The 24,849-nt window shown below is 38.7% G+C and overlaps 3 protein-coding genes across 5 annotated transcripts; 2 read left to right on the top strand and 1 right to left on the bottom strand.

The window, feature by feature from the left end:
• Nucleotides 1-2,616: 2,616 nt before the first annotated feature.
• On the top strand, nucleotides 2,617-4,644 carry LOC131304376 (uncharacterized). Its single transcript, XM_058331600.1, has 6 exons — nucleotides 2,617-2,782; nucleotides 2,872-2,962; nucleotides 3,453-3,545; nucleotides 3,643-3,909; nucleotides 3,992-4,146; nucleotides 4,254-4,644. Exons 1-6 carry the CDS (start codon nucleotides 2,631-2,633, stop codon nucleotides 4,447-4,449), a joined length of 954 nt encoding a protein of 317 aa, XP_058187583.1. The 5' UTR covers nucleotides 2,617-2,630; the 3' UTR covers nucleotides 4,450-4,644.
• A 466-nt stretch (nucleotides 4,645-5,110) lies between these two features.
• Nucleotides 5,111-7,453, bottom strand: LOC131304066 (uncharacterized). Its single transcript, XM_058331165.1, has 2 exons — nucleotides 6,685-7,453; nucleotides 5,111-6,241 (listed from the first exon to the last, which is right to left on the bottom strand). The coding sequence occupies exon 2, from the start codon at nucleotides 5,820-5,822 to the stop codon at nucleotides 5,196-5,198; it is 627 nt and encodes a 208-aa protein (XP_058187148.1). The 5' UTR covers nucleotides 5,823-6,241; nucleotides 6,685-7,453; the 3' UTR covers nucleotides 5,111-5,195.
• A 1,484-nt stretch (nucleotides 7,454-8,937) lies between these two features.
• On the top strand, nucleotides 8,938-24,158 carry LOC131302414 (ARF guanine-nucleotide exchange factor GNOM). 3 transcript variants are annotated; one of them, XM_058329024.1, is made up of 5 exons: nucleotides 8,938-9,037; nucleotides 10,580-11,406; nucleotides 16,131-18,240; nucleotides 21,697-22,249; nucleotides 22,953-24,158. In XM_058329024.1, the coding sequence occupies exons 2-5, from the start codon at nucleotides 10,675-10,677 to the stop codon at nucleotides 23,965-23,967; spliced, it is 4,410 nt and encodes a 1,469-aa protein (XP_058185007.1). In that variant the 5' UTR covers nucleotides 8,938-9,037; nucleotides 10,580-10,674; the 3' UTR covers nucleotides 23,968-24,158. The 3 variants fall into 3 exon arrangements, with proteins under 3 accessions (XP_058185007.1, XP_058185008.1, XP_058185009.1); XM_058329025.1 differs by having other exon boundaries at nucleotides 8,957-9,037; nucleotides 10,520-11,406; XM_058329026.1 differs by lacking the exon at nucleotides 8,938-9,037 and adding an exon at nucleotides 9,287-10,113.
• The last annotated feature ends 691 nt before the right edge of the window (nucleotides 24,159-24,849 follow it).

The following is a 24,849-nucleotide window of genomic DNA, read 5'->3' as shown; positions in this document are numbered from 1 at the left end:
AAGGAGGAAAATGAGGAAGACGAGGAAGGTGTTGAGGAAGACGAGGAGGAAGATGAGAAAGAAAAAGAGGAAGACGAGGAGGAAGACAAGGAATATGTTGAGGAAGATGAGGAGGACGACAAGTTCGTCAAGATCAAGGGAAAAAGGAAGAAGTCTAGCCCACGTCTTCCTAACAAAAGGGTAAAAAAACAAGAAGGGAAAAAGGAGAAAGAGGAGAACGAAGATGTTGTTGAGATCAAAAAAGAGAGCTGCCAATACAGGTATCTGTTTTTATATTAGTGCATCTGTTTTATGTTAGTTTATATGTATCTGTTACATTACTGGTGTATCTGTTTTTATATTGGTTCATCTGTTTTATATTGGTTTCTCTGTATCTATTCCATTATTGGTGTATCTGTTTTTATATTGATGAATCTGTTTTATGTTGGTTTCTCTGTTACATTACTGGTGTATCTGTTTTATGTTGGTTTATCTGTATAACATTATCTCATCTGTACAAATCTCCTGCAGGTCTAATCTCGTCAGCCTTGTACGGCTTCTGAAACGCAGAAAATTCACTCCTCTCCAAGTTCGTGAGATCAAAAAAACCCCTTTTGCAAATCTCTTGTTTGCAATGACCAAACCGGAAATTAATGAACTTTTCGTGAAGAAAAGCGATGAAATTACATTGAAGTTGGTCGAAAAGTACAAAGGGGAGGGATACTTTGATCTTGGTGGCAAATTAGTTAAGATAAGTGTCAAGGATTTGACACTTATCTTTGGAATCAAATCTGGACCAATCAAAATACACCTCCAGGGGAACCCGAGAAGGCCAAATTCAGATTTTCTTGACAGAGTCTTCAAAAAACAAAAAGAAATGTTAGTTTCAAGGATGAAGATATTCTTGAGAAAAGCTTTTACAAAAAATTCTACTCAAAGTGCGCAGGACATCGCACGTGTGCTAATGATGTTGGTTCTCGCGACAATCTTTGTCCCACTCTCCCAACCAAAATTAAGCTGGGCTTACTATCCATTCATTGACGATCTCAACACATCCACAACGTATGCATGGTCAACATTCATTATAGAGCACTTGGTCAAAGAGCTTGATACAAAGCATACAAATCCAACAACTGTTGGTGGATGTGTACTTGGACTACTGGTGAATATCTCTTCTATTTTTGTAGTTTAATGTCATGTTTGTTGCTATATCTGTATCTATTTTATATTGGTATATCCGTATATGTGTATCCGTTTTATCTGTGTATCTGTATCTGTTTTATATTGGTATCTGTATTTGTATCTGTTTTATATGTGTATCTGTTTTCTATACCTGTATCTGCTTTATATTAGAATTCTATGGTGATAGCTACTTTGCTTGAATGCAGTATTGGCTCTGCGAGCATACAAGCATAATGAATGTGCAACAATCAAAAGACAATTGTCCAAGGTTTATGAAGTGGGATATGAGTGATTTACCAGAAGCATTGGCACGAACACCATTGGAATCCCTTAATCCAGAAATGGTAAAGGATGCAGAATTGGAGCCCATCAACGAGAAAGAGAAAAAGTTGTTGCATTTTCTTGAACAAATTCAAAATAAGAGTGATGTGAAGGATGATGATGCTCAGGAGTGCAGCTTGGACGACGATGGATCGAAATCTGAGAAGGACGAGGGGGTTGAGGAGACTAACAATGATACCAACAACCTAATTTCTGACCTACTCAAAGAAATTGACAGGTTGAAGGAAGAATCGAAGGAAAAGGACAGAGTAATTCAAACTTTGCAACAAAAAATAGCTGAACTTGAAAGGGACCATGTACCGTATGAAGACGCCGCTGAGCAAATGTTTGACTATGAAACAGAAGTCGGGACGGTACACGTTGAAAAGGGTATCCTGCAGGAAGAAATTGTGCAAAAGGAGGTTGAGATAGGAGGTTTGTACGTCAGCAATGACTTATTAGAGGAAAAACTTGAAAAATCTGAAAAAGACAAAGCAAGTGTCGAAGATGGCCTAGATGACATGGTAACCCATATGGTTACACAAGAATACCACGTAAGAAAAACATCTCTTCATAAGTATGTTGCTATATCTGTTTGTATATCTGTTGGTATTTGTTTAGTTTTATCTGTATCTGTTAGTGTTTTGGTATATCTGTATGCCTTGTCATATATGTATCTGTACATTAGTTACACACATAAATCATAATTGCCTAATTCACTTTGTCAGGACAAAGAAGAAGACAAAAAGAAAAGGCAAGAAGAGGAGCAGAGCAAGAAAGGAGAAGTTGATCAAACTATCAGCGAAAGAGTTGAGATAGCAACTGGATTGCATGATGAAATTTTGTCTGACGAAGTCATTGACAAAACAATCTCCCAAATCTTCAAAGACACTCAGGAAGGAGAAGAAGAGGAGCAGAGCAAGAAAGGAGAAGTTGATCAAACTATCAGCGAAAGAGTTGAGATAGCAACTGGATTGCATGATGAAATTTTGTCTGACGAAGTCATTGACAAAACAATCTCCCAAATCTTCAAAGACACTCAGGAAGGAGAAAGGAAAGAAGAAAAGAAAAGGAAGAGAGAACAAGATGATATTGACCCGTCGTCAATGGTAAAAGATTTGAAGGGCAAAGATGACAGAACAGTGAAGATGGAGGAAGGGTTCATCTACTATAATAGGAACCAGAAGGAAAGAAAGAAAAGCAATTCTGCATTTGAAATGACAAAGCTGTTCAATTACATTTCGGAGGAAGATATGGATCTACTAGATACAATTTATGAATTTGAGAAAGAAGACAAAAAGTAAGTGAAATCAGCAAAGCTAGATTTGTATCGAGTAAAATTCACAAATTTCATTCCATTTAATACATCTTTTCTTCTGGCAATCGCAGATCTTTCGTCTGGCACAACCCAGTCAGCAATGATACAGTTACAATCGAAGACGTCCTGAATCTGTTGAACGAGGGTGATATTGGAAACACGGTAACACCAAAGAAACTATTTTTACTTGTATCTGATTTTATGTGAGTGTGTCTGTTAATACGTTTGTATATCGGCTGGTTTCTAAGTTGGTTTTGTATATCTGCATGTTGGTAAATCAGTTCGATTGTTGTAGTTTGAAGCAATGCTGGTCTGTTAGTATATCTGTATCTTTTAGTACACTTGGTATATCTCTTTTAAGCATGTTTGGTACATCTGTTTGATAGTTTTTGTAGTTTGCAACAATATAGGTTTGTATCTGTTAGTACACTTGGTATATCTGTTTTTAAGCATGTTTGGTACATCTATTTGGTAGTTTTTGTAGTTTGGAACAATACAGGTCTGTTTGGAACAACGTATCTGTTAGTACACTTGGTATATCTGTTTTAAGCATATTTGGTACATATGTTTAGTACTTTGGAACCATGTAGGTCTATGGGTACATCTATTTTTTATCAACTTCAATTTTAACATCAAGACATAACTATTGCAGTGCATTGATGGGCTCACTTACATTTTGGAAAGACAAGAAGAAAAGACAGCAAAAACACAGGGGAACTGCTTCTACATTACATCCACCTGTTGGGTATGCAAACTGTTTAGTATTCCATCTTTGTCAACTGAGAACAGATATATGTTATCCCAATATCTGATAATATGTGAAATACATTCTTTTTTGACAGACACTAATCAAAGAAAAAGCTGATGCAAGAACAAACTTAATCAACGAAAAGCTGAAAGAACTGGACAAAGTTATCGACATAAATGGTGTTGCATTCTACAAATATCTCATATTCCCGATGAATTCAATGGGAGGCAGAAAAGTAAAAGCTCCTGACCATTGGACTCTTCTGGTCTACGATACTTCCAAGCAACAATGGATGCACTACAATTCTTTGACAAAGCCCAAGAAAAAGAAGGATCCTTACTTGACAGATGCCTCCATTGTGGTACATAACTTTACCTTTAATTTGGTAGTCCATCCCTCAATCATAACAGTAAAAAAAATTTGCTGTTTTTTACAAATTGTAGAAAGAGTACGTGGAAGAGCAAATGAGGAAGTTGACTCTTAGTAAACCACCAAGCTTTGAACTCATTTTTACACCTAAACCAACACTGTTTCCAACCAACACACTCAGTGCTCCAATAAGCTCCATTGATGATGCACCTCAGCAACAACCTGGATCGTAAGCTTTTGTTATTTTTATGTTGGTGTATCTGTCCCTGTATCTGTCACCGTCGTCGTGTTTCTAAACTCTTCTCTTCTTCGACCTGCTTTCTATGAATTCTACAGGGTTGATTGTGGAATAATTGTGTGCTATATCATTAAACAACTTGAAGAACAGAAGCCCGTCCCAACGTATCTCACTGTGGAAAATCTGAAAAAATTCAGAGCTGAATTGGTCCATATATTCTTGAATGACAAGCCCAGAACATGGTCAATAGAAGAATGGAAAAGCAACCAGCTAATGCAAGAAATGGCAGATTAGGAATATACTTTTGCTCAAGAATTAAAGTTTTTTTGTCCATACCAAGGGTTGTACATATTTTTTTGGTGTCCGGTGGTAAACTGTTATCCTCAAACCGGACGACAAGGGTTATGAAGTAGAATTAGTCTGTACATGTAATGACAAGCCCAGAACATGGTCAACAGAAGAATGGAAAAGCAAGCAGCTAATGCATGGATTGGCAATTTAGGCATATACTCGGCTCCAAACAATTGGAATTTTCCATACCAATGGTTGTACATATTTTTTGTTGTCCAAACAATTGGACCACAATGGTTATGATCTTTACTGAAGTAGATTTATATCTCTCGTTTTTCATTTGTACAATTATTCTCACTAGGCATCCAAGCAAGACATACCACCAACAGATATACCCAAATGAAAGTCAATTACAAAGTGCATTCTGGACAATGATGAAAATCATATGTATGGTTTGAGGGAAATCTTTCAGATACACTAACGCAGCAACAGATACAGACATACCACCAACAGATATACCGACATACACATATAGATACACCAATATACCAACATAAAGACAAACAGATACACCAACATAAAAAAGATACACATATACCAATATACCTTTTTAAAACAGATACGGTTATACCAACATTCAATTAGATACACAAAATGACTGCAGTAAATGAACCACCTCAATTTATATCCAAATGAAAGTCAATTACAAAGTATATCTATAAAACGTAAGAATAGCAATTAAAGAATCATCAATCAACGGCCTCTTTGCAAGTCCTTCTGTTGTGTTTGCCTAACTTCCCACACCTCCCGCACAACATTTGCCTTACTTTCTCACCCCTTGATCGGATTCTCCCAACTTTTGGCCTCCCACGTGGCCTCCTCGTTTTAGGAGGAAGAATGATGGCAGATTCTTTCGTGATCACCGGAGCTCCAAGAGTGGGGACCGGGTTTATAGTACCTTCATACGACAATTGGAAAGCCTCGATGGTATAATAGGGATCAATATAATCGTACATTTGCTTTTCTGTCTTTTGAATAACTGTAACAGCATGCACACATGGAAAAAGATGAAGTTGCCAACGACAGCACGTGCATGTCCTCTTCTTAAGATCAACCACAACAGTTGGCTGAGAAAAAACCTCAAAAATATCATCGTTTGCTGCTGCCACATGCCAAGTTCGACCTTTATTGAAACGGTCAATCAACTTTTTCTCCATTACAGGACAAACATAGCTGCTCCACTTGTTTGATAATAGTCTCCTGTTACACATCTGCTCCATGATTAACACCCTTACCTTATCAACCAACTCACATATTGGCAAATGACGGAATTTAAGAATCTGGTTGTTAAATGACTCAGCTGCATTTGAAGTCATTTCACCATATCGTCTACCTTCAAAGTACACGTTTGCCCATCTCTCAAGCGGAAATGACTCAACAAAATTCTTTGCACTCGCTCCACCAACAGTACATAGCTCTTCAAGAGCCTTGGCAAAAGTTATCACAGTAGGAGCATGTGCGCAATCATTGAAAAGATTGACTACTTTCTCCCTAAACCCATTCGAGAGTCGACCTGAAAGCTTATCCCTAAGGTTTCCCTTCAAATGCTGCAAGCAGTAGGAATGATAACCAGTTGGGAAAACTGTAGGCACGTACTTTACAAGACCAGAGTGACGATCCGTAAAGAACGTAAGAGGCCGAGAACACGTAATAACTGTCGACAGCTTCTCCAAAAACCATTGCCAATTTGCCTCTGTCTCAGAGTCAACAACACCGATAGCAAGAGGAAATAATCCTACTCCAACAAAAGGCAACAACAAAAAACAATATCAACAACAGATATACCAAACAAAAAGACAGATACACAGATATATCAACAAAACCAATATGTCAAAAGACTAAGAGATACAACAAAATCAACAAAAGATACACGAACATGCTGACAGAGATACCAAGAGACTAAGAGATAAAACAAGCAACAACAAAAAAAAGATTATCAACTGTTTGAACAACAGATATACCAAAACAAAGAGACAGATATACCAACAAAACCTAATTCTTCAACAAAAGCAAACAACAAAATACATTATCAACTGCATCAACAACAGATATACCAAAACAAAGAAACAGATACACAGATATACCAATAAAACCAACATGTCAACAGATACACGAACATGCTGACAGAGATACCAAGAGACTAACAGATACAACAAGCAACAAAAAATAGTAACTAACCTTGATCGGCATCCTTTCCTATAGCTGAGAGAAGCGTTCATTTGTATCTCCCATTCAAAAAGGTACCATCAACAGCCAAAATAGGACGACAATAGTTGAAGCCTTTAATGCATGCATCAAACGCCAGGAAAAACCTTGTAAACCGATTAGTCTCATTGCAATATTCCACATCCATAACAGTCCCCGGGTTTTTCTCCTTTAATTCCTCAGCATACCAGCGGAGTTTGTCAAAAGATAATTGAAAATCACCAAATAGCTCCTTATTTGCTTTCTCAACTGCTAACCATGCATGGTAATAACCAATCAAACAACCATAGCGCCCCTCAAAATGTTTCAAACACTCTATCGGTGTATAAGATGGCTTCGAACGAACCTCCTCAACAATTTCTTTGGCAATAATTTTTGAGGTCATCCGAGGATTTTTTGAACTAAAAAACGTACCAATACAGTTGTGCTCTTTGTGAAACTCCCTAATAACAAAAAAATTATTCGATCTTTCTAAAGTTGCGTGAATAAACCATGTACAACCATCCAGCTTCTTACAGCACTCGGCCGTTACTCTTGATCTGTCATTTTTCAGATATTTATACTTGAAACCAATTTCAACGGCATATTTGGACAAACAAGCCTTAAAATCATCTACACCATCTCTGAACTCTTGACCAACACACTTAAGCAAATTAACCCAATCGGCTGAAAGACGCACTGTCTCATGATGAGGACAAAATTTATCAAGCGGATCTTCTTCCTCTCCTTGAAAAGTACTACACTCACCATATTCAAAACTCCAAACACATTCACCCAAACTTTTACCGCATTCAATGGTAGAAGAAGAAATAACCCCAACAGATACATCAACACAAGTCACACCAAACGCAGCAGCTAATGCAATCATGTTACAAAAGTCTTCATCATTGTCCAGACTGCAATTATGATGGTCAGCGACAACATAAAAAAGCTCAAAACTACCCAAATTCTGCCACTTTTTATGAATGCTTTCCACCAGATCATTGAAACCAAAACCTCTTGTAGCCATGACAACTAGAGTAACTTCACCATATTTGCACATCAATATAACCGAAGAAGCCATTGAAATAGAGTAATCCTACTCTGCAAAAACAAATAGAAAACAAAGGTATAACAGGACAAATATAAACGCATATACCAAACAAAACAGAAAGACAAAGGGACACAGATACATGAACATGCTGACAGATACAGAAAATAAACATGCAGAAACACAGAGAGACTAACAGATACAAACATGCCAACAAAATCACGCTGATAGATACAGATACAAATACAGCATACGAACAAAAAACAACATGACAGATACACAGAAAGACTAACAGATACAATTATGCCAATGCACAAATGATCATTGTGCCAGTAAATCAACAAACAGCATTAACGAACAATGACAGCTTGCAAAACTCCAAAAAATAGTACAATTACAAATCGCACAAACTCAAAACAGAGTCAAAATCGCATGAACTCAAAAGTAAACCATAACTTGCAAAAAAATCAACAACGAGAGAGAGAGAGAGAGAGAGAGAGAGAGAGAGACATACCTGATAGAGATCAAGAGAGAGAGATCCAGAGAGAGATCCAGAGAGAACGAGAAAGAGATCGAGAGAGAGATCCAGAGAGAGAGAGAGACGATCGCCAGCCCTAGCGTTCAACGCGCCATTTGAAAAACAGCGGGCGATTGGAATGTAAATTGGCCCCAGTTTTAAAATACAAAAGGCTAAAATAGTAAATTCAAGGACCTTAGACTTCAAATTAAACAATGTAATGGACCAAGTCCAGCAAGGTAAAAGAAGCTGGGCTAGAATCCAAATGGGCTGGTCCAAAATGGACTGTAGACCAATTTGCTGTTAAAAATTAAAGGAACGTGACATCAAATGTGAAGAACGTATAATCTGTACCAAGAGTTTTTTAAAATTGAAGGAGGTTTTAGTATTATTTTTTCAAAATTACAAGAGGTCTTGCGTTCCGTTCCGAAACCAAAAAAAAAATCCTTATTTTAATGATGATAATTTCAAGCTCAAAAATTATGGACTTATTGAAATTTAAAAATATGCAATATAAATCTTATTTTAAAAATCTCGATAAGATCTTTTATATGATGAAAAAAATTAAAACATTATTTTTTATTTACTTTATTTTTAAATTAAAAAATATGAAACAAACTGTTTATTTTGTAAGTAAGTTTTTGGAACAGAGCCTTAATGTGATTTACACAACTAGACCCGACCCGACTATCCTTTACGTGCACGCTCTCTCTCTCTCTCTCTTCCTTGATCTGCGATCGACGGGGCGTTGCATCCACTCCGACTCTTGCCAACCCAAGGTATGCACATCTTGACCTCTAATCTGGTTAGTTGGAAACTTCTTTACTGCACAATACTAGGGTTTCCCAATTCAGTTCCTCCATAATTTTAGCTACATTTTGTCTACAGTAACCTCTCTCAACCACAAAGTGACGATCAATCTGTGGATTTTAATCTGTGCTGTGATTTTTCGTTTAATGGGTGTCATTGGTATTTGGTTGTTAGTCAATAGTAAGAGGACTGATTAGTTAGTTAGAGAGAGAGAGAGAGAGAGAGAGAGAGAGAGAGAGAGAGAGTAACATTTCCGTTGAATTGTAGTCATTTTTCTGTACTTGTATTCCATTTCCTTCCTTTGGTGGGATTCCAAATTCATGTGTAACATTTCCATTGAATCAATTAAGAACACCGGAACTGCATTTGGATTCTGTTCCATTTCTTTGTTCAAGAGTTTATACTTGGGTATTTGCTTTTAGGGCTTGTTTGGTTGGTCCCCCACTCTTCCTTTCTTTAGCTTAGAGGGAGTTCTCTGTTTCTCTCCCCTTGGCTTGACGGATTTCTGCCAACTATTTTCTGCCCTACTATCTTCTCTCTGTTACACTCACAGTTAATATTGCAACAAAAAAAGCCCAGCTAAATATTTAGGTATTTGTTTCAGCGGAATGTGGATATCTGTACATGGGTGTAAATTTTTTCTGCTTATTCATATATGAAGATGTGATAGAGGTCAATATCATAGAATTGTTGTTGCCTCTCAAAAGCACAAGTAGAGCTACGAGTCCCCATAACTCTCATTTAGGAATGAACCAAAGGATATGTATTTGTCTTGTTACTTAGTGACGTTGTCGTGTGGGAACACAGGTAGTTTGAATACTGTGTAATTAGTAAAGCTTGGAGTTGGAGTCTGTTTCGCAAGTATTGGCAGCCCAAAGCTTGGCCGTCTCCAAGATTGGGTTTCCAGCCCTAGCACTGTATCTTTGATTTGCACGTATGAACAAGATAGTCGTATACATCCGAACATGCCTAGGAGAAATGACCTTGGATTGGGGTAGACCGCATCTGGTTCAATGATTTCTACACGGTTTTTCTACCGGGTCAGGTGGGTCTAACAAAATATTCCATTTTGTTTTTGGTAAATATTCAGGTCCAATTCTTCTTCTTTTTCTTTGTAGAATTGAGATCGCCGTTGTTAATGGGATATTTTTTTATGCCAATATCGGATCATCTATCTCAAGAAAAGAAGTTATAGATGTTTCCTTGGTTTTGATATTTTGCTTATGTTGTGATCTTAAGTTACCATTGCTCTCATGTCTAATTGATCTTATTGTGAAACTCTTGGTAGAATCTGGTGTTGATCTGTTTTGCTCAAAGCAGTTGCTGCTATGAGGAAAGCTTAACATTTAGCTGTTGTAACTTTCAGTGATCCTGTGCAAGTAATCGGATTATCCGGTGTAGTTAAGTTTTGTTTGAGAAGTGTTTGAATTGCCCCTTGTTGCTTTCTGCAGATTTATGGGATTGTTCTTTGTACACAATGTTCTTAGTACGTCTTCTTGGGGTTTATGTAGGCAGTGAAGGGTGTATGCTTTGCCAAGTTCCAGTTTGGTAAACAGCTGTTGCTTATGAGGGATTTAATTTGAGCTCTTTGTTGACACATTTCAATATGGGGCGTCTAAAGCTACAACCTGGAATAAAGGCAATTGAAGAGGAACCAGAAGAAACTGAGTCTACTTCTTCAAAAGCAGCTTTAGCATGTATGATCAACTCCGAAATAGGTTCTGTGTTGGCTGTTATGAGGAGGAATGTGAGATGGGGAGGTCGTTATGTGTCTGGCGATGACCAACTAGAGCACTCTCTCATCCAGTCTTTGAAGGCATTACGGAAGCAAGTTTTTTCATGGCAGCATCCATGGCATACCGTCAATCCTGCTGTTTATCTCCAGCCCTTTTTGGATGTAGTTCGATCTGATGAAACTGGTGCACCAATAACCAGTGTTGCTTTGTCTTCCGTTCACAAGATTTTAACTCTTGATGTTCTTGATCTAAATACTGCCAATGTTGATGATGCTATGCATTTGGTAGTTGATGCTGTGACCAGCTGCAGGTTTGAGGTGACGGATCCTGCGTCAGAAGAAGTAGTCCTTATGAAGATACTTCAGGTTCTTCTGGCTTGCATGAAAAGTAAAGCATCAGTTATGCTGAGTAATCAGCATGTTTGCACCATTGTGAATACTTGTTTCCGCGTAGTCCATCAAGCAGGAACAAAAGGCGAGTTGCTACAACGGATAGCTCGCCACACTATGCATGAACTTGTTAGGTGTATTTTTGCACATTTACAAGATGTTGATGACACAGAAGGCTCTTTGGTTAAAGGAACCATTTCTATGAAACAGGAGGTATGAGGCATCTCCTTTTCCACCATTTTTTTCTTGCACATGATTACAATCTCATTATTGACATGGTGTAAATCCATGAATAAATACAAATGAAGAACATCATGATAAATAATTTTCATCTTTATCATTTTCTTTCTTTCGTCTGGGCTTCTTCGTTTCACTAGCGATAACTTAACGGTCTTTTAAAATTGAGCCTCAGATTTGGAAGCTCATTAATATTATCACTTGTATGTAGCATGTAACCAGTGTACTGATCCTGATCGTCTACTGGTCTCTAAGTGGAAGCACGAATGGTATTACCGCTTGGGAGGAAACTGGTAGATATTGTTACATTACAACTTTTGCCCGTAAACTTTTTGCTTGTTAAGAAAGTAGGGTTTCAAACTGGTCATAGAAATTGTGACAAGATCAAAAGCCCTCTAGATTCTTGATGGTCAAAACCATCCTGAACCCGAAAAGGAAAAAAAGAAAATGAACAAATGATAAAAACAAACACAATTTTTGTTAATGTTTTAAAAGTCGCTAGGCGCTAGTCGGCCGGTCAGCCACCTTCGAGCTTCGAGGCCTAGTAATTGGCGATTAATCGGCCCATAGCAATTAGTAATCAGCGATTAATAGGCGCATAGCAATTAGTAGGATCTAGTCAAATAGACACCCCCCCCCAGACATTAATTGCAGATTAATTCCGATTTTTAGAACACTGAGTTTTGTATGTTGGGACTCAAGAGGCTATCAAATCATTTTGGACTTCAATTTGTGCTCAAGGTTCATGGGAGATTGAGAGGTGTTCTCTTGTATAGCGTCTAGAATTATGTATATAATAAAACATGACGAGTTTTGTAGAATTTTTGCTTGTCATTCTGTGAAAGGCTGGGATCAAGATCCTATTGTTGTGCTTGTCATTCTGTAGATAATCGTATACGACTATACGGTGTTGGATATGGTGAATCAGTGTTGCATGTGCTTGATAGATGAAGAGTCAGTGGCGCATTTGTTTATTCATTGTCCATTCGCCAGCTTTGGAATACAGTTCTAGTCAAAAGAACAATACGATAGAATTGAAGAATGCACTCTGTTGCATAGAGTGTTCTATTCCTTAGGTATTTATATACAAATACAAATACAGTTACAAGTGATAAGCTTTACAAAAGATAAACATACAAGTGATAGGCTTTACAAAAGATATTGCAAATGATAAAATAAGATAACCACTGAAATGGCTTACATTATCAGGGCTTCTTTTCTTGATCCACTGATTTGCACGGATTGGTTGACAGTTCTTGTTTCATTGGGCATGTTGTGGGTTTTCCTTTCGACAGTGGTGGAACTTATTCAAGAATTGTATGGGGCGATAGTGGCTAGAAGAAGACAAAAGCTATGGATCATGATCGGGCTTGATGGGGAATCGTAGATATTTTGATGGGGAGGAGAGGCCGTTGTTCAAGATTAAGACTATTTTGATTTCTACCTTTATTAGTTGGGAGTTGAGGAAATCTAACCCTACTTTGAGTCAATTCTTTGCCATGTTAGATATTTTTGGGGTGTAGAGGGGCGTATAGGTCCTTTTATATCTTGACCTTTTCTTCTTTTTCTTACTTTCTTTGCACATGGGCAGCATCCCCTTGATGCCTTTTCAGTAAGGAAAATGCAAACCTCAGCCCTAATGGCAGTGTGTAATATGTACAAGGTGCATCGATATCTGAGAAAAGTGTATTAATATCCGTGAGATATGTATGAAATATGAACTTGTTTGGCATTGTTTGCTTATTGTCCGTCGCCTACTAGGCAGAGGTTAGCAAGACCTTTTCATTAAAACTTTAGTGCTTACAAGAAAAAAGAGTCAATGTATGACTAAGATGATTTCCCCAAAATTGGATATCCCGCCCGCTTGTCTCCTTTCCATCTCTCTCTCTCTCTCTCTCTCTCTCTCTCTCTCTCTCTCTCTCGATATCAACCTTGTAATCTGTCGACTGTAATGATGTGAAGACCCTGCAGTCATTCGCTTTCTTCCATCCACTGCTGTGGCAACTTGCAGCACGTGGAATAGTTTGCAATTCTACATTCAGAACTTGTTTACGGCGTCATAACTTTAATAGGTCTGTATTTTTTATTTCTTTTTCGGTTAGACGATGTGTATTTGGTTCATTTTCTCTATGCCTTCTAAATTATGGCTATGAACCTGCATTTTTAAGACAAATAGTGTGTTTCTGTTGGTTAGAGTTCTAATGTGGTGAATCTACGGCATGGTAAAGATTATGTCCTAGAAAGCTATGGTTTAAGATATCTAATGATTCTTTTTTTTTTATCAGCAAAATAAATTTTATATGTATATTATGATTCTTATTGCCCCCTTTGATTCAACATCGTGAAATCCACAGTTACATTTACGTTAGAGGTTTGGTATATATTGGGGATTTCTGATGGCCATTGATTGATGTCATTTAGTTCACTTGAGATATTCACCTTGTTTGGTTCAACTTTTTGAAAGTTATTTTTTATGTAATGAGTGGAGAGATAGAGAGAAAAATGTATTGAGAAACGTGTAGAGAGAAAAATGAGACGAGATGAGAGTTGAACCTAACAAGGTGATTGTATCTATGTAGTTTTCAACTTTTAGTTTGGATTGCTTGGCCAATATCGCGGACCACCACATAAGGTTGTTTAGGACATTAACTATTGTACCTTGGAATGCCAATGACATTGTGATTCATCTAAATGGGCATTGGCTCATGGTTACGAGTGTTACACTGTTGTGTAGAATTCAACTCCAAAAGCTAGCTATTGAAGTGAGGGTGCCCTCATGCTTATATAATTCATGTTATTTTAGTACCCAGACAATGTGGGACTTCGCTTCACACCCTTCCTCACGAGCAATGTGCTCACTCGCAACACCTACCTCGTGCAAGCCACGCACACAAAGCCTACCCATTTCTGGTACCTAGCTCTAATAGGAGTTACACAGTCTTCGGTAGAATTCAACCCCAAAAGCTAGTTATTGAAGTGAGGGTGCCCTTACGCTTATATATTTAGTATTACTTTGGTACCCAGAGGACGTGGGACTTCGCTTCACAACGAGAAAATGGAATCTTTTGAGGTTTAGGGAAAAAATAATCTACCCACCATAGAGATGCACGGAAGAACACAAGGCACTTCTTAACTCAGCCCAAGCAATGCCCCAAGACTCCCATGCCTTTCTTGGTTGGACTCTGTAGAACCTCCTATAGTAGAGTGCATAAATGTTTGAAATGGATAGCGTTGTCTTGTTACTAGTGCAAAAGTTGAGCTATAGGGACGCAAATGTCCATGATTATCTCCATTTTCTTGAAGGGGTTATTGTTTGGGACATCTGTTTACGGTAGGAGGTACGGGAAGAGGAGGAGGAAGATTTGTTGATCTTGTTATCGAGAGTGTATGGTAGTTGAGCGATTGGAGAAGGAGATGTGATGTGGTGGAATCTTTCTGCCTCTGGAACTTTTCACGTCAAATCCTACTATCATTCACTTTGTGGGTGGGGTACTCCTTCCCTTCCTTGGCAGGCAATTTGGAAAACCTCGGCACCGTTAAAGGTGAGTTTTTTTTGTTTGGTGTGCGGCTTAAAGAAACATTCTTACAATTGACAATTTGATCCGTAGGTGGAGAATTATTGTGAATTGGTGTTGTATGTGCAAAAGGGATGCGGAGACGATCGATCACCTCCTTATTCATTGTCTGGTGGCTTGGGAGCTTTGGATTTTGGGGTTATCTTATTTTGGATTACAGTGGGTAACGTCAAGGAATGTTATGGAACTCTTGATTGCTTGGAAAGGTGCTAGAGTGGGAAAGCAAAGGAAGAGAGTTTGGGCCATGGTTTCGTTATGCGTGATGTGGATTATTTGGCGTGAAAGAAATTCAAGATGTTTTGAGGGGGTCAAAAAGCCTTTGTTTAGAATTAAAAGGTTTTTGTCGCATAGCTTGTATAGTTGGGACAAGAGAGATTGTTATCCTTCTGTTGACCAATTTCTAGATTGGTTTGAGCTTTTCCATTCCAATATGAGTGCATAGGGCCTTTTTTTCTTGTGGCCTTTTTTTTTGTATACGGGCGGCATTCTCTTAATACCTTATTAATATTATCTCTTACTTATCAAAAAAAAAATTGAGCTATATAATATATCTGCTTAGTTTGTTGGTATTGAAATTTTGATGCCTCTTCAAAATTTTGGACACTTTTTGGCTATTTTGCTCGTTTTTTTTTCTTTTTTGATATTTTCCTATTGTCATTTCCTCTGATTTTTGTCACTAGAGAGGGTCTTTTGTTGGCACTTGGTATATGGTAGTGGCAGTTGAAAATAGGGATTATGAGAAACCTGAAGGTCCCTTCGAAGTCCTAAATGTGTCATGGTCCAGAACGATGAAATTATCATTTGTTACAAAGACACAAAATCATCATCTGTTCTAGAACTTTGATATCTCCTCTATCAGTAGTGTCAGGTGGTGCATTTTCATGGGCTTGGAGGCAGGCTTCTCCTTAATTATGTACACGTCTACCTTCTTGTACATCTGTGTGGGTAAAGTGCAGAGTACACAGATATAGTTGTGTGTTAGGATGGACACCGTGTATTGGGTGTTGTAAATAGTACCTGTTTCATTTCAAATTGATTTACTAAAATGTCAAAACTGCAGATTCTGCAGGCTAAGTTGTTTTTCTGCTTTCTGGATCTACATGAAGCCATTTTTTTCTTGTGCAGTTTGGTGCTATTGATAACGATTACAATTTTGGGGGTAAGCAATTGGAGAATGGAAATGGTACTTCAGAATATGATAGGGAGCAGTCCTTAGCAAGTTTGGCTTCTAGTGATCAGAGTGGTCTCGTTTATGGTGGGATGGATGGAACTGCAGTCCGATCTGTTAATGGAAAGGATGCTGTTCCATTTGATTCACATTTAATGACTGAGCCGTATGGGGTCCCCTGCATGGTTGAGATATTTCATTTCTTGTGCTCATTGTTGAATGTTATTGAGCATATGGGAACGGGTCCCAGATCAAACAGTTTAGCTTTCGATGAGGATGTGCCACTTTTTGCTTTGGGTTTAATTAATTCAGCTATTGAAATAGGTGGCCCATCTTTTTGCCAACACCCCAGATTATTAACTTTGGTACAGGATGAACTATTCCGTAACCTGATGCAATTTGGCTTGTCAATGAGTCCACTTATACTTTCAATGGTGTGTAGCATTGTTCTCAATCTGTATCATAATTTGCGCACGGAACTCAAATTACAGCTGGAGGCTTTCTTTTCTTGTGTGATTTTGAGGCTTGCTCAAAGCCGATATGGGGCTTCATACCAGCAGCAGGAGGCTGCAATGGAGGCTCTTGTGGATTTCTGCCGGCAGAAAACATTTATGGTCGAGATGTATGCTAACTTGGATTGCGACATAACATGCAGTAATATTTTTGAAGAGCTAGCTAATTTGTTGTCGAAGAGTGCATTTCCGGTGAACTGCCCTTTATCTTCAATGCATATTCTGGCTTTAGATGGCCTTATTGCTGTAATTCAGGGAATGGCTGAGAGGATAAGCAATGGATTGGACACTACGGAACGGGCCTCTGTGAATCTTGAGGAGTATACACCCTTTTGGATGGTTAAGTGTGATAATTATAGCGATCACGACTATTGGGTTCCTTTTGTGCGAAGGAGGAAATTCATCAAAAGACGGTTAATGATTGGAGCAGATCACTTCAATAGGGACCCTAAAAAGGGACTAGAGTTTCTTCAGGGGACACATCTCTTGCCTGAAAAACTCGATCCCCAAAGTGTCGCCTGCTTTTTTAGGTATACTGCCGGGTTGGACAAGAATCTTGTTGGCGATTTTCTAGGAAATCATGACGAATTTTGTGTTCAAGTTCTTCACGAATTCGCTGGGACTTTTGATTTCCAAGACATGAATCTGGATACCGCGTTGCGGCTGTTTTTGGAAACGTTCCGACTTCCGGGAGAGTCGCAAAAGATACAAAGGGTACTGGAGGCATTCTCAGAGAGATACTATGAGCAATCACCACAAATTCTTGCTAACAAGGATGCTGCTCTTCTTTTGTCCTATTCATTAATAATGCTCAACACAGATCAGCACAATGTACAAGTGAAGAAAAAGATGACTGAGGAAGATTTCATCCGGAATAACCGCCATATTAACGGTGGAAATGACCTTCCTAGAGATTTTCTGACAGAGTTGTACCACTCAATCTGCAAAAATGAGATTCGTACAACCCCAGAACAAGGCGCTGGATTTCCCGAAATGACCCCAAGCCGTTGGATCGATTTAATGCACAAATCCAAGAAAACCGCTCCGTTCATCATGTCTGATTCCAAATCGCACCTCGACCATGACATGTTCGCCATTATGTCGGGTCCCACCATTGCAGCTATCTCCGTGGTATTCGATCACGCGGAGAATGAAGATGTATACCAAACTTGCATCGACGGATTCCAGGCTGTTGCGAAAATTTCAGCGTGCCACCATTTGGAAGATGTTCTGGACGATCTAGTTGTGTCCCTCTGCAAGTTTACAACCCTGTTAAACCCATCTTCTGTGGAGGAACCAGTTCTGGCCTTTGGAGACGACACAAAAGCCAGGAAAGCAACTGTTGCTATCTTTGATATTGCAAATAGGTACGGAGATTTCATCCGCACAGGGTGGAGAAATATCTTGGATTGCATTTTAAAATTGCACAAGCTAGGTCTTCTTCCCGCTCGTGTTGCCAGTGATGCAGCTGACGATTTGGAGATCTCTTCTTCTGAGCCTGGACATGGGAAGCCTGCTGCCAGTTCTTTATCTTCAGCTCACATGCCGTCCGCAGGTAAGGACACAAGTTCATTTCTTTTCTATAAATGACCAAAAAGATAGATCCTGTTTCCTAGGAGTCCAAAGTTAGACATTAATGAAAATCTTAAGTTCTTATTTCTACTGACACAAACTCCTATGAAGAATCATGGAAGCGTGTCAAAATGCTAAGAAATGAACCCAAACATTGAGTCGTTCTGACATCTAAGAAAGTATCCAACCATCACACTCTGTGTTATTTTTGTGTGGCTTTATCTTTATAGTTCTATTTCAATTGGGTTCTCTTCAGTTTAAAAAGTTTGTGCCCTCAAATTGGAAAAAGGTTTTATGCTTAGTTTGAATTTTACGCTTCAGTTTCTTCTGTTTGAGGACGATGTCCCCACAATTTAAGTATCCCACAACAAAACATTTCACATTTGTAACATGTCAATTTTTGGTCGCTGCGGCTGTTGCTGGTGTCCTTCTAGCAAGATATGCTCCATGTCAAGAAGAGACAAAATCATTTGCCTGCTTGAGTTGGAATACTTTTTTTCTTCCTAACCCACTTGGCCAATCCACCTAGTAGCCAATTTTCCACAGTTTTTTCCCTGTTTGAAGGGTAGTTCAATCAGTTCCTTTATGGGGTCCAGCAGAATACGAAGTCAGTGATTTGACATCCAATTACTTCATGATAGATAGTTACCATTTACTCATTATTGGAAAGTATATGAAACCAAGTGGTAAAAAAGTCACTGCTTTGGTTACCTTCTATTCTCCGTGTAACCACAATTTGTTGATTACATAAGCAGTTCCCAATGAACCATTTTTATCCTAATGATAACCACGTTTCCAGGGTTGAGTTTATACTCATACTTTTTAAGGGCGAGAGGCGCACTGAGGCACAAAGGTTTGTTGGGGTCTAGGCGGGAGGCATGGACCTTATTTAACTGAGGCAAACTTAGGCGAGAAATAGTAGCAAAACTAGCATACACTAATTTTTTGATAATAACCACCAAGATAATGAAGTTTAAAAAGCATACCATGTAAAAGATCAACAAAATCATCTGCGAAAGGTCAAATAGTCAACATTTCTTGCATAGAGAAGAACTAAAGCGCTAAATTCAATAAAATACAATAATTCAATATTTGGAACAAAAGTCAAGAGAGATTGTTGGTTCAATCGTTCAATTAGAGATGAGAGATCGACGTGGAGTACTTGTGCGTGAGGATCATTTAGCCCTTAGGCTAAGACATTAGTTGGAAGAGGCTCACGATTCCCGCGCCTTGCGCCTTTTTCAAAGGGGGGTGCCTTGGTCGCCTAGGGCATAACTTTTTCAAGTCGTTTCAGCTGCACCCAAGGTGCCAAGAGTGAGCCTTGTGCCTAGGCGTGCCTTTTACAACCATGGTTCTACAACCAACAATTTAGGAAAATGTAGAAGGGAAACTAGGATGTGCAAATGCTTTCTTTGTTTCAGTTATTTATCATCAATTAATTTTTGTGGAATGCTTTTATGAGGTTTGATTTTCATTATAAAGTTTGTGCATAGTCCTATTCTTTGGAAGCATTCTTTTGCTCAAGAATGCGTAATTTTATAGCCTTTTTCTTTGTCGTCGAAACTCCCATTTGATGATAAGCTGAAGTTGATCCTTTTCAAACAACTTCTTAGGCCCTTTTTGATAAGCATAGTAGCGTAATGTACTGCTCCGTATACTGGTGAATAGCTAAAGTCCCATCAATAAGTACGATCTCAGAGCTGATCGAAGTTGATTTCGATTATTCTTCTTTATTTCATCCAGCTACCCTCATCCTATTGCATTTACAGAGCTGAGGTGACAACATTAGTGGTAGAACTAGAATGTGAGGGTTGGTGTGAAAACAAGACCTCACTAAATACTTCTATAGAGTGGGTTTATTCTTCGAAATGGAGGAAATCTCTCATAATTTTCACAAAATGATACTTATAAGGATGACGAAATGGAGATGTGATATTTTGATGCACGAGTCTTTTTTGATATTTCATTGATTAAATTGAAGATGGTCTCACAGAAAAGAAATTATGTTGGTAATATCTTACAACTACATGTGGTAGGTAATCTTTATCAGCTAAAGAACTACTGTACGGCGAGTCAATCGCTACGTTACTGAATTTTCCTTTTCCCAAAGAGAAAAGAACAAATCTTCTTTTGAGGAATAACTTTCAGTTGTCCTTCTCCACACATGTGTTTATCATATTTGTCATGACTCATGAAGGGTAGAGTGGTACCATTGGAAGTGTTGATAGGAACTTCTGTGGTTTTGTACTCTATAAGTTTGATATGTGTGAACATTCTTTTGACTAAATTGAATGAGATGGTAGTATTTTTGTCTATTGGATTTGGGGCTTTCATTTTTTTGTTTTTTCCTCATCCATGTTCTTGGTTTAGTCATCGTACGAAATATAGCTATGGGGGAAGATTTGTTCTCGGAAACCACTTTGATTATCCTACTCCCATTGCTTTCACTGTCATGTCCAAGTTTGCCTATATCTTCAGTCAGCTTAAAAAGTACAAAGTTCCTTAAGTGGTAAGCTCCAAGAAATTAAGCCGGTGCATGCAAATTGCAAAAGAGTCAGTTGTTGACGCCGTGCTGTGATGGGTCCTCCTACTAAGTGTCGTATCCAAACTATGCAAAGTGCAAATATAGAATCTGCATTTTTGTAAGTTGAACTGAAGGTATTGGTGTTGGGGATATATATGCTATGAACTTATGGTTAAAAACCAAAAGTCCAATTCTGGTGGTTGGAGTATATTTTAGTTGATTAGTTGTCCTTGACAATGTGGCTTCCACATATGGTCCACAAACAAAATTTAAGTTGCTTGCTGAAATGGTTGCTTTTATTTTTGTTTTGGGAAAAAAATTTATTTTGTTGGTAAGATACCAGAGATATGAACAGGGTGTTATGATGTGTTTCTGGTGGTTCTCAACCATTCTACTGAATATACTGCAATAGTGGATGTTAGGACATTGTAGTGCTTCTTGCCTTACCATCTTTGTTCAGGAATTAAGTGTTTGCAGCATTTGGATACCCCATATATATAAAGGCTAACACCCATCGTTCTTATTTGTTGCTCAGAAGGTTGAGAAAAAAGTTTTTTTTTTTTTTGGAATGATTGAAATTTCTCTTTGTTGTGTTTGTTTTTCCTGCCTTATATTTGATTTGAGTAATTGAAACTTACTAATTGCTCTTTTCTGCCCTTAACTTACTGAATGATATGTACTCTATTTGAAGCTTTTTAAAAGGATTTTTTTTTTGAGGAGTCGGTTGGATCTTTATAGAGGTCATTGGTAGGGACTTGGTAGTTACTTTAGACAAGGGTTAATATTACACGGAGTGATTATACACTCCAAAATTCTTTTGACATTTACTGTACTCTGGCTACTTTTTGTGAATGTTTCCTTTTGCTAGCTAACAGAAATAACATGCCACACCGAAATTTCGATCCTTGTCCACAGGTACTCCGAAGAGATCTTCCGGACTCATGGGTCGGTTCAGTCAGCTCTTATCTCTAGACACAGAGGAGCCAAGATCACAACCCACTGAACAACAACTCGCTGCTCATCAACGCACACTTCAGACCATTCAGACATGCCACATCGACAGTATTTTCACGGAGAGTAAGTTCTTACAAGCAGATTCTTTATTACAGCTTGCAAAGGCCCTTATTTGGGCCGCAGGGCGACCCCAGAAGGGGAATAGTTCTCCTGAGGATGAAGACACTGCAGTTTTCTGCTTGGAATTGTTGATTGCTATTACCCTAAACAACAGGGATAGGATTGTGCTTCTCTGGCAGGGTGTCTATGAGCATATATCTAACATTGTCCACTCAGCAATGACGCCTTCTGCCTTAGTTGAGAAAGCTGTTTTTGGTCTCCTCCGGATTTGCCAGCGACTGCTGCCCTATAAGGAGAACCTGGCTGATGAACTCTTGCGGTCACTACAACTGGTTCAGAAGTTGGATCCCCGTGTTGCTGATACGTACTGCTTGCAAATCACACAGGAAGTCAGGTTTGTAAGTTTGTTAATACACTTTGCCTGGGGCTATATTTCATCTTTCCTTTGATGAAAATTTACTGTGCGTTATATCTGGTTTGATGTTTAAATTTTTCTTTTCAACTTTTGAAATATTCATTATTTTTAGGAAGAATTTGACTCTATTTTTGCCACTCATTATCCAAAAGAGGAAATATTGACACATTCTATCTGGTGGAGTGAAGTGTATCCTCTATATGTGGTGTATTAGAACATCTCCAGCACTAATAGGTGATTTGCACAGTCAAACTACATAAAGAGAAAAATATTTATTTTGGCCAACCACTTTTTTATTTATGCGTTTCAACACTACTAGGCATTTTTCATACTTTTTTTTTTTTGTTTTGAAAATGGCATTTTTCATAGTTAAAGTATACAACAAGATGCACCAATGCCTGATATTTGGGGGGATGGCCAATGATGTGGCACTTTCCGATGGGTTAACAAAATTTTCCTCGCCTCTTATGGCGGGCAATATTTGGCCAGTCAAAATAAATATAGGTAAATGCCAATGGTTAGCCTGTTGGGGCACAAAATTTGCTTATGCTGGCGAAAATAGCCAACACATCTCATTTGTGTAGCATGTTGGAGATGTTCTTAGCTTTGCTTGTTGATGTGTAGAACCCAGTATTGTAACCTTCGGGTTTTTGATTGCATAGTTTCTTTTTCTTCATGACAGTCGTCTCGTGAAAGCAAACGCCGCTCATATCCGTTCGCCGACAGGGTGGCGGACGATCACGTCCTTGCTCTCCATCACAGCACGTCACCCGGATGCTTCCGATGCTGGATTTGATGCCCTGTCGTTTGTGATGGCTGATGGGGCCCACTTGTCACCAGCCAATTACGTCCTCTGCGCCGATGCAGCGAGGCAGTTTGCCGAGTCCCGTGTTGGACAGGCAGACCAGTCCGTGCGCTCGCTCGATCTCATGGCGGGCTCTGTTGCTTGTTTGGCGCGGTGGGCCCAAGAAACCAAGGATTCTTTGGGAGAAGAAGCAGAGGCTGTGAAAATGTCGCAGGATATAGGAGAGATGTGGCTGAGACTAGTGCAAGGATTAAGAAAAGTTTGTTTGGACCAGAGGGAGGAAATTCGGAACCATGCGCTCTTATCGTTGCAAACATGCTTGACGGGAGTGGATGAAGTGAACGTACCCCAGACTTTGTGGTTTCAGTGTTTTGAACTGGTCATATTCACAATGCTTGATGATTTGGTAGAGATTTCCCAGGGACACTCCCAAAAAGACTACCGGAACATGGAAGGGACCCTAGTCTTCGCATTGAAGCTTCTCTCTAAAGTGTTTTTGCAGCTAGTCAAGGAGCTATCGCAACTAAACACGTTTTGCAAATTATGGCTGGGGGTGCTCAGTCGTATGGAGAAATACATGAAGGTGAAAGTCAGAGGGAAGAAGAGCGAGAAGCTTCAGGAACTTGTCCCCGATCTTCTCAAAAACACCTTGCTTGTCATGAAGAGCAAGGGGGTTCTCGTGCAGAGGGGTGCCCTTGGCGGAGATAGCCTGTGGGAACTGACTTGGTTAAATGTTAATAATTTTGCTCCAGATTTGCAATTGGAAGTTTTCCCAGATCAAGATTCAGACCAGTCGCAGCGTAGTGAAGGTGAAGCAGTTGGAATTGCGGGAACTGTTTCTGCTCAAAATGAAGCAATTGCCATATCTCAACCGCAAACTCCAGGTATATAGTCTACGAGATTCGCTAGGTTCTGTGTATGGAACTCAATATTTTAACCTCTTGTTTTCCATTGTGTAGTTTTTGGTCATTCATATGCAGTCTATTAGCTTTGCTAGTTTTGATGTATGGAACACAGTATTTTAACCCTCTTGTTTTTCCACCGTAATTTTTTTGCTTAATTCACAGAGTGACGGCTTGAGTTTTTTTTTTTTGCCAAGATTGTATACATCAGCGGCGTGTTAGTATGTTAGTTCACAGGAGGTTCAGAGGCTGTTCATGGCCCTGAACTCGAAACCGCCCCTCGCGGGGCTTGAACCATGCCTCCACTGAGGGAGGCGTACAACTGAGCTAAGAGCTCATTACGACTTGAGTTTAAACTTGAAAAAAGTTGCAAAAATAACTACTCCTATTTTGAATTTTTTTTTTTTTACTTCACTTTAAAGTTCTTTATAATACTAAATTTTCAATTTTCAATTTTTTTTTGGTCAAGAAGAATAAATATTCTAGACTAACTTGATGTAAAATTAACGAAGGTTCACGAAACAAAATATATATATATCAAAATAAATAAGGTAGGGCAAACTTAACAAGCACAATAAATTGCTATGGTACTGCGACGCTCTTCAGTATTTGGATAAAGTGAAGTTGGAAAAGATTTTTTCTTTTCTTTTTATCCGGTTGGAAAAGAAGTTCAGATTGCATTGCTGAAGCAATTTACTACCGTCATTTTTTTGGGTCAAATAAAGTTCTTTCATAATTGTGAATTTTTTATATCGTTTGTATTGGTAACTAGATGATTTCAATTTAGTCCACTGAAATTTCCATTTACTTCACCATGTGCCTTCTGAGAACGGAGGTCTAGTTTCTCATGTTTCTTTAAGAATTTGAAACCT

The sequence above is a fragment of the Rhododendron vialii genome, chromosome 10a (genome assembly GCF_030253575.1).
Source record: "Rhododendron vialii isolate Sample 1 chromosome 10a, ASM3025357v1".
Lineage (NCBI taxonomy): Eukaryota > Viridiplantae > Streptophyta > Magnoliopsida > Ericales > Ericaceae > Rhododendron > Rhododendron vialii.
Note: the sequence above shows the minus strand (reverse complement) of the source record. Positions and strands in the feature narration are given on the sequence as shown.

Bases quoted from the DNA above. Each gene is read 5' to 3' on its own strand.
- LOC131304376 (XM_058331600.1), top strand. From the start codon at position 2,631: ATGGAGGAAGGGTTCATCTACTATAATAGGAACCAGAAGGAAAGAAAG. The intron at 3,546-3,642 runs GTATGCAAACTG...CTTTTTTGACAG, and splicing joins ACATTACATCCACCTGTTGG to ACACTAATCAAAGAAAAAGC. The intron at 3,910-3,991 runs GTACATAACTTT...TACAAATTGTAG, and splicing joins TGACAGATGCCTCCATTGTG to AAAGAGTACGTGGAAGAGCA.
- LOC131304066 (XM_058331165.1), bottom strand. From the start codon at position 5,822: ATGACTTCAAATGCAGCTGAGTCATTTAACAACCAGATTCTTAAATTC.
- LOC131302414 (XM_058329024.1), top strand. From the start codon at position 10,675: ATGGGGCGTCTAAAGCTACAACCTGGAATAAAGGCAATTGAAGAGGAA. The intron at 11,407-16,130 runs GTATGAGGCATC...TTTCTTGTGCAG, and splicing joins CCATTTCTATGAAACAGGAG to TTTGGTGCTATTGATAACGA. The intron at 18,241-21,696 runs GTAAGGACACAA...CCTTGTCCACAG, and splicing joins AGCTCACATGCCGTCCGCAG to GTACTCCGAAGAGATCTTCC.